This window comes from Haliotis rufescens, unplaced genomic scaffold (genome assembly GCF_023055435.1).
Source record: "Haliotis rufescens isolate VD_foot unplaced genomic scaffold, xgHalRufe1.0.p SCAF_2, whole genome shotgun sequence".
In the NCBI taxonomy this organism is placed as follows: domain Eukaryota; kingdom Metazoa; phylum Mollusca; class Gastropoda; order Lepetellida; family Haliotidae; genus Haliotis; species Haliotis rufescens.
In genome coordinates this window covers 78,186,562-78,194,475 of record NW_025963890.1, presented here as the reverse complement: position 1 = coordinate 78,194,475, position 7,914 = coordinate 78,186,562, and the positions used below count along the sequence as shown (strand labels likewise).

Below are 7,914 nucleotides of genomic sequence, written 5' to 3'. Positions count from 1 at the left end.
CAAGCATAGGTAGAAGTTGAGCTTCGAGCAAACATTGGTTTAGATAGCTTTGTGAAATACACATATTCTTGCATGTGGAAAGGAAAGAGACAAGAGAAAACATGACGGTAACATGACGATAACATCCCATACTGTTTAAGCCACTATGGGCCCTGATGATAGAAGATAAATTAAAATGTAACAGCCAAGCACAATTTTAAACCATATTTCAGCAACAAGTAATCTTAAGTTCTGATTTAAAGCGATGTATTTCAGGATTCAGTGTTTCAGTGTTGTCACTTCCTGGTTGAAATCAGTGCTGACATGTCTTTGTGGGATTCAGTATTGCCATTTCCTAGTAGGATTTAACTTTGTCACTTCCTTGTAAGAATTGTCACTTCCTTGTAGAATTCAGTGCTGTCACTTCCAGATTGGATTAAGAATCTTCACTTTCTCATAGGATTCAGTTTTGTCACTTCCTTGTAGAATTAAGAATTGCCACTCCCTTGTAGAATTTAGCACTGTCATCTCCTGGTTGGATTCAGTGTCGATTCACTGACTTACTGGATGGATTCAGTGCTATCACTTCTTTGTAGGATTCAGTTTTGTCACTTCCTGGTAGGATTAAGGGGTGTGAGTTCCTGGTGGGATCCAGTGTTGACACTTCCTGGTAGGAATGAGTGTTGTCACTTCATGGCTGGATTCAGTGCTGTCACTTCTTTTTAGGATTTACTTTTGTCACTTCCTGGTAGGATTAAGTGGTGTCACTTCTCAGTAGGAATTAGAGGTTTGACTTCCTGGTGCGATCCAGTGTTTTTACTTGAAAAAAACGCTATGACAAAAAAGACGTTCACTTCCTGGAAGGAATCAATGTTGAGATTTTGGCGGACTTGTTGTATTTTGCATGCTTCTTGGACATTGATCAGCCCAACATTTCGGTTTCTCTTATATATTATTACTCTAATGTTTGAAAAACACTCTGGGGTTATGTTCTGCCCCAAATTTGTTGCGGAACAAAGAATATTTCTGGTCAGAAAATACTCTTGAGGCAACTGGCTGTCGAGGCTATAATTATAAAGTGGTCACTGATTGGTTTTATTAATTACTATCACGCCAAGGGGGATAACCCTTCCTCCTCATTCTGACCAGTTAATAATATTGATGATACAACTGCTAACATTAACGAGTATTTGTAAGGCAGTAGACACCATACACTGACGCATGATCACACTATTGCACAATATGCACATCTATTTACGGTAGAAAAAGTCCTTTTGATACTAGTACAGTTCATAATGAATTTGTTTTTTATCCATTCACCTCACACTTCATATATCTCGATGTGGGATCGGTTTTGATTTCTTTAATTTATTTCTATGTTGGATACCTCTCCTGCGATCATTATCACACTATTAAGGGGCCTGGGATTCAGCATGTAGATCAGATACTGTTTCATCTACAGCTACAAGAACCAGAATAAATATTTTTGTTGCTTTGGAAGATACATCAATTATTTATTTTCTAGCCAATGATTGTTGAATTGAAGAGTCTGAAGCATAATAATCTTTTCACAAAAGAATATCCATGTAAAACATTTTTTCGATTTGTTTCTGATGGTACATATTACATATAATAATTACGTTACAGGCAGCTGGCCTGATGGTACAAACGGCTTCTAGTGTCACTGTCTATCTCTGACGTAATACTTCTGTTACAGGCAGCTGTCCTGATGGTGCATACGGTGTCACTGCCTATCTCTGATATAATACTTCTGTTAAAGGCAGCTGTCCTGATGGTGCATACGGTGTCACTGTCAGTCTCTGATATTATACTTCTGTTACATGTAGCTGCCCTAACGGTACATACGGCTACCAGTGTCACTGTCTATCTCTCATATAACACTTCTGTTACAGGCAGCTGTCCTAACGGTACATACAGCTACTAGTGTCACTGTCTATCTCTGATATAATACTTCTGTTACAGGCAGCTGTCCTAACGGTACATACGGCTACTAGTGTCACTGTCTATCTCTGATATAATACTTCTGTTACAGGCAGCTGTCCTAACGGTACATACGGATACCAGTGCGGCTACAGATGTAACTGTGACCAAGACAAGTGTGATTCTACTTCCGACTGCAGTCCGCCAGCCTGTCACCCAGGATGGTCTGGTCCGACATGTCAGAAACGTATGTAACTACAGCAGCACAACTACTGACATCATAATGCCACTGGAAGCCTTGTTCATATACAATGGTGTCAAATCGCAAATATATTTCTCGGTTTTCAACAACTGATTCAGATGTCATAACCCAACACTAATTCAGCAGTCATATCGCTAACGGGTCACTTACATCAACAACACCCCTACTTTTAATTAGGCAGTCACAGAATGTATTCAAAATCTAACCCTTGTGTCATCAATGTACCCTTTTTCGGTTCTTGAATCAAGTACTACCATTTTGATTGGATAAAAACTGGAAAGACCTTGTCTTTTTCAATCAGAAGCCCTGTATGCCCTTGCAATCACTTGGTATTGAGTTAAAGCAAATACCCATTGTTACTTTAGTGTGAAACCAACCAACATCCAACAAGTGGTATACAATCAACAAATGTATAACAAAATTCACTAGGTTTACAAATCGATACAAATTATTGCAAAGCAATTAAAATGACAGTACACACTAGAAGTTGTACAATACTGAATGACAATATATGATATGATGGCAGTGGTCAGTATCAAATACAAAAATACCGCGGTGAGAGCAAAAAATAATAGTATATTCACCAAGCGGCGACAGTGGTCAATCTTCCGAGATGAGCCTAGGCTGGGAATCCGGGGTGATGAGTGATGTTCACAAGAAAACTGGTCTTGATGTAATGAAATGTGTGAGAGATACAAGAGGCACGCTCTTTTCCCCTATATACAGTCATAATAGCTTCTGGCAATTTCTACACAGTGCCACCACAGAATATTCTACAGGTTTCTATCTGTGTCTGCGGTATTCCGGAAGTTTTACACATCACATTAGCATCTAAATATAACTTGTCATCTAAATCTTGTCATCTAAATATAGTTATAAATTCCTCAAAACTGCTTACATTAAATAGTACCACATTCCGTAGAGGGTAATGTCCGAGTAAATCTGCAGTCCTTAAAAATAATTGAGCAGAGGCCCATTTTTCTAAAGGAATGGAGAGTTACGAATGTATTCCAGTACTTAAAACACATCTCTGCTCTTACAATTTTGACAAACCATTCAAAAGAATCAGAAGCATTCATTGTAAAGATCAGCTCGTGACGGAGCACGTGCAACAGCGTCAGAGAACCAAATCAACTATCCATTTCCAAAAAGTAATGGAGCCCTCACATAATAGAATATTCCATCTGTTTTTATAACGCTTTATCTCAATCCACGGTATGAAGAAAGTTTACAAATCACTACAGCATCTAAATATAGACTCTTCCTCAAAACTGCTTACATTTAACAGTACCACATTCCTGACAAAAATCATTCTTCAAATAAAATGCAATAAGCTTTAACCGAACTCAACAGAAACAATGTTACTTCAGCTACAATCATTGTTTAACAATAAAATACACTGCCATCTTACACCACTGATCATCCTGAACTATTGGATACTAGTATAATTATGTTTGGTTAAAGTATGTACATGGATTCACGCCATTCATAAATGTCAGAAGAAATACAGAAAACCAGAGTAACACAGATACAGACGTGCGGCCTGCTACAAAGTGGTGGTGGTGAGAATGTCTCTTGTCGATCTTATTAAAGCAAGAGGAACATGACAAAATTATATGTTTGGTTTTTACCAAAGGGGGCAATATAACATTAATATTTGAGGTCACAGAATGTATCGTCGCAATGTCGCCTCAATGCGTAAAAAACGTTTCATGAATTGTCGCATTCTCGCGTTGTGACATTGTTGCGTTTTCTGTAATATATTTCAGGTGTTGCCTTCGTCTTATTTTATGCCTTGGCGCTCATGTTTCTAACTCGAAACGTTGCTGAAAATGATGGATGTGAAATCACAGAAAAAGAAAAATCCTGTTTCTGGCAAAAGAAATCAAACCCCAGGAATGTAAAATGGTCAGTCCCCAAATGTGACAAGTCCAGCAATCCCCCCATAACAAGTCGGGTTTTTGTATTATAGGATGTGCAGATATGTGTGATGTTTGTAAGTCTTGTTAATGGGCAGAAGTCTTAATGTAAGGAAATAAAAGAGACCAGATTCTGCTGAACACTGCTGACTGCAGATATCGAACACAAACAAATCGAATAAATTGAAAGAAGTATCTTGTTCATGCATTTTCCAGATAATGTTGCGAGGAAGAAAGCTACATCATCCAGTGGAGATGGCAATTACCCGTCATCCCATGCCACGGACGGAAACACTGCAAGCGGGTATCTTATCTGTATAGAAACAGCGCCAAGCAACCCCAACTGGTGGCATATGGATCTCAATGACACAGTGCTGATACGTGAGGTCATCATCTACTTCAGAACTGACTGTGAGTTTATTGTCAGCTGCAATCGATAATGCTTGGTTAATTGTTAGTTTGTGAGAATCTATTGTTGGCTGTTTAATGTTTATACAACATGCATCAATTTGGTTAAATAAACATACTTTTCTCTTCAGGACAGTGTTGAATATGTTCATGTGGCTATCTATGCGATAGCCCTCATGTGACTATATTGAAGCAATTATTCCAGACAAACCAAGAAGGAATGGTATCCAGATGTACGTAACGAACTCCACTGATGTACCCAGTGGTGACAACTGCTACAACGTGACAGGAGGAAGCGATGGAAGTGGCATTGCTGACGTCACACGGGCACCTTGCTCTAGTATGGGGCGCTACATTTTACTTTACACAACAGTGACAATTGATGGCGACAGTCAGCCTATACTTGACTTTTGTGAGGTAGAAGTTGATGGTAAGCTAACACTAATGTGTCATATTTCGTAATAGCACTGTGGGTGCTCTAAGCTCGGATGCAATGATTTGACAGTAATTAAAAGCAGCGACTTAAGGAAAGCAAACATCATGACCACACATACATTAACTCAACAAGAAATATAAAGTGTTGTTAATGAACTTTGCTGCAAATTTATCGTTTTGTAATTTGTCCCTTCATGCATGTTTTCGAAAAAAAGTATCCGTCAACCATGATCTATGCTGCACCTCGCTTTACCAGTGCCACATGTTTTCAATCAAATATGTAACTTTATGTTAAGATAAGAACATCTGTGCGTGAAATAGGTTCAGTTTGTCCTCATCATGTTTAATTATCTATACATAGGTGTCTTCGTTTTCGTGGTCATATAAACCCATAAAATACATGTAAAACTCAATGTACTGTGGTGTAAGAATCAAACATCCATTTGACAGTGTGCAGTGGTGGTACTTTCGGCGCTGACTGTGACAACTACTGCCACTGTGACGGTGAGGTGTGCAACTACGTCAGAGGCATCTGTCCCAGTGGAATCTGTGTGTCAGGCTGGGGGGGCAGCAGTTGCAACAACAGTGAGTTAAACAAAGAATCTACCTGAGGCGAAAACATGAATAAACACCGTTAAGTAGAATAGAAATACATAAAATTGAACTGAACTATTCGCTAAAATGAAGGTATACCATCTCAGATGTTTTCCAGTTCAATATAAATTAAGACATTAATATGTCGCACAAATACAATAAAATGTTTTCAGTTACAAAACAAAACAAAACAGGAAAAACTGAAAACAGTTTACAACAGACAGGACAGACATCAGACAGGAGAAGAAGCGGCAGACCACGCCCACTGAAGACCGTCACACTCGGACCATTCATCGCCCAAATCCCTTCATTACAGCAGCGGTAACTACACTGATGACACTGGGAAACAGTGTCCGTCGACAGACAGTATATAGGAGATGAAGAAAACGTGGTATCAGAACATGTTGACATACGTCAACACCGATGTGACAGGTTTTCATGGGCCAGGCGAGTTCGATTTTGGCAAGTGCTAGACTGGGGATGCGTCATGTTCTACATTGAGAGTAAATATTGCGTGTACAGAAATTATGGTCAGCAGCGAGCTTTCAGCCATTTGGAAGCATTAGCATCATGGTCTGGGAATGTATCTGAGGTGATGTCAAAACGAGGCTCGTTATCATCAGTGTAACTTGAATGCCCAGAGATATGGGGATGAAGTTTGGATATTCCTTCAGCAACAGCCACATCGTATTGTCTTCAGCAAGAAAATGCAAGCCCGCATACCACAAGGCTAACACAAAACTTTCTGAACAACGCGAACATTCACTTTTAACCCTGGCTGGCACGTTCTCCTGATGTTACCCCATCGAACAATTATGGGATCACCTTGACCGATAGATCCAAAGACGACCAATGGCTCATGTCAACCGTCAAGAATTGGAACAATGTCTCCTTGGGGAACAGCAGCGGATTACCTCCAACGTTATTCAACGTTTGACGTCTCAGTCAGTCGTAAAGATTTTGTTTGGATAACATAAGCAGATTTACACATTATGTTAAAACACAACTCTAATGAAATATATACATATTGATAGTATACATGCTACTGGTTTTCTTTCATAGTCTTTCAAATTCTTGGTACTTTACATTCACAAACATTTCTTTGGATTTGGATAACTTCCTTACTGTAATTTTCAACATTAGTTGAATTTCAACTTTTATGAACGTATTTTACACAATTTAATTGATTCATGAAATTAAATCAATAGTCTCTGTATCTGCTGTTTCAGCATGTCCAATGGGAGAATACGGACGACGCTGCTCAAAGCGATGCACAGACAGAATGTGTAAGGACAACACCTCCAGCTGTAACCATGCAACTGGTGAATGTTCAGATGGATGTCTGGCAGGCTACCAAACACCGGACTGCACACAGGGTAAGGATACACGGGTGTATGTTGTGTATGTAGACCAGCATTTTAAACAGCTGTATTCTGTAAAATAGCTTCAATAATTTGAGTGGGTATGGTTTTACGACGAATATTCCAGCAATATCACGGCGGGGGACACCAACAATGGGCTTCACACATTGTACCCATGTCGGGAGTCGAACCTGGATCTTTGGCGTGACGAGCGAACGCTTTAACCACTAGGCTACCCGACCGCCCGATTCAATAATTTGAATAAACCCAGCACAAACATATTAGGAATGCAGACACAACATATGTTTCTTTAAAGAATGCGTCGATACGTATGGAGAGAACTGCACAAGAAGCTGCTCAGTCAGACATTGTAGAGACACGCCCCAATCTGTATGTGATCACGTGACTGGATGGTGTAAAGGAGGCTGCAGTCCGGGATGGAAAGATGTTGATTGCATGACAGGTGAGAGCTGTGTGGAAAGGAAATATTCTTTGTGGATATAATATGATCGAATGTAAACTCATGACACATTTATTGATAGTCCAAGCTTTCATTTTTACTCACATCTTACCCCTTGAATCACGTTATTCATGAGTAATAAAAGTCGTCGTGTTCATTGTAATTCATGCATTCTGAATAGCTGAATTTGTCATGTGTTATTGCATTCATTTCCCAATGAATGTAAAACATTAAGTCACGCCCACCGAAGTTGACTTCTTTTATTAGTGCTGAATGTTGGGAATCCCATTATTACAGCCTGTGGAATTCTCTTTCTGCTCACGTGTATCGTCATGCACAGGACGCTTTCATGTCTTTGGGTTTTATTTCTAACCGGCATTTTCCAAATGTGTCTTCTTGTTCTCAGGGAGGTAATGTTTGAATCTGGTGGTAACTTCTTAAATAAAATAAAAAAGTGCAAAATGTATATTCAGACATACAGCTTACGTGATATCACAGACGAAACAGTCTAAATAAAAGCAACAAAATCCTGTCAACATTCAGAAGAAATCTCTT

General features: G+C 39.3%; 1 protein-coding gene across 1 annotated transcript; it reads left to right on the top strand.

Annotated features, from left to right (window-relative positions):
- Positions 1 to 4,454: 4,454 nt before the first annotated feature.
- Positions 4,455 to 7,773, top strand: LOC125382009 (multiple epidermal growth factor-like domains protein 10). Its single transcript, XM_048399432.1, has 5 exons — positions 4,455 to 4,512; positions 4,715 to 4,939; positions 5,395 to 5,529; positions 6,768 to 6,914; positions 7,766 to 7,773. Exons 1-5 carry the CDS (start codon positions 4,455 to 4,457, stop codon positions 7,771 to 7,773), a joined length of 573 nt encoding a protein of 190 aa, XP_048255389.1.
- Positions 7,774 to 7,914: the final 141 nt, after the last annotated feature.

What these genes read in the sequence shown, in the direction of transcription:
- LOC125382009 (XM_048399432.1), top strand. Translation starts at nt 4,455, where the DNA reads ATGGATCTCAATGACACAGTGCTGATACGTGAGGTCATCATCTACTTC. An exon ending in CATCTACTTCAGAACTGACT is followed by an intron (nt 4,513 to 4,714) that starts GTGAGTTTATTG and finishes CAATTATTCCAG; the next exon opens with ACAAACCAAGAAGGAATGGT. An exon ending in TTGTGAGGTAGAAGTTGATG is followed by an intron (nt 4,940 to 5,394) that starts GTAAGCTAACAC and finishes TCCATTTGACAG; the next exon opens with TGTGCAGTGGTGGTACTTTC.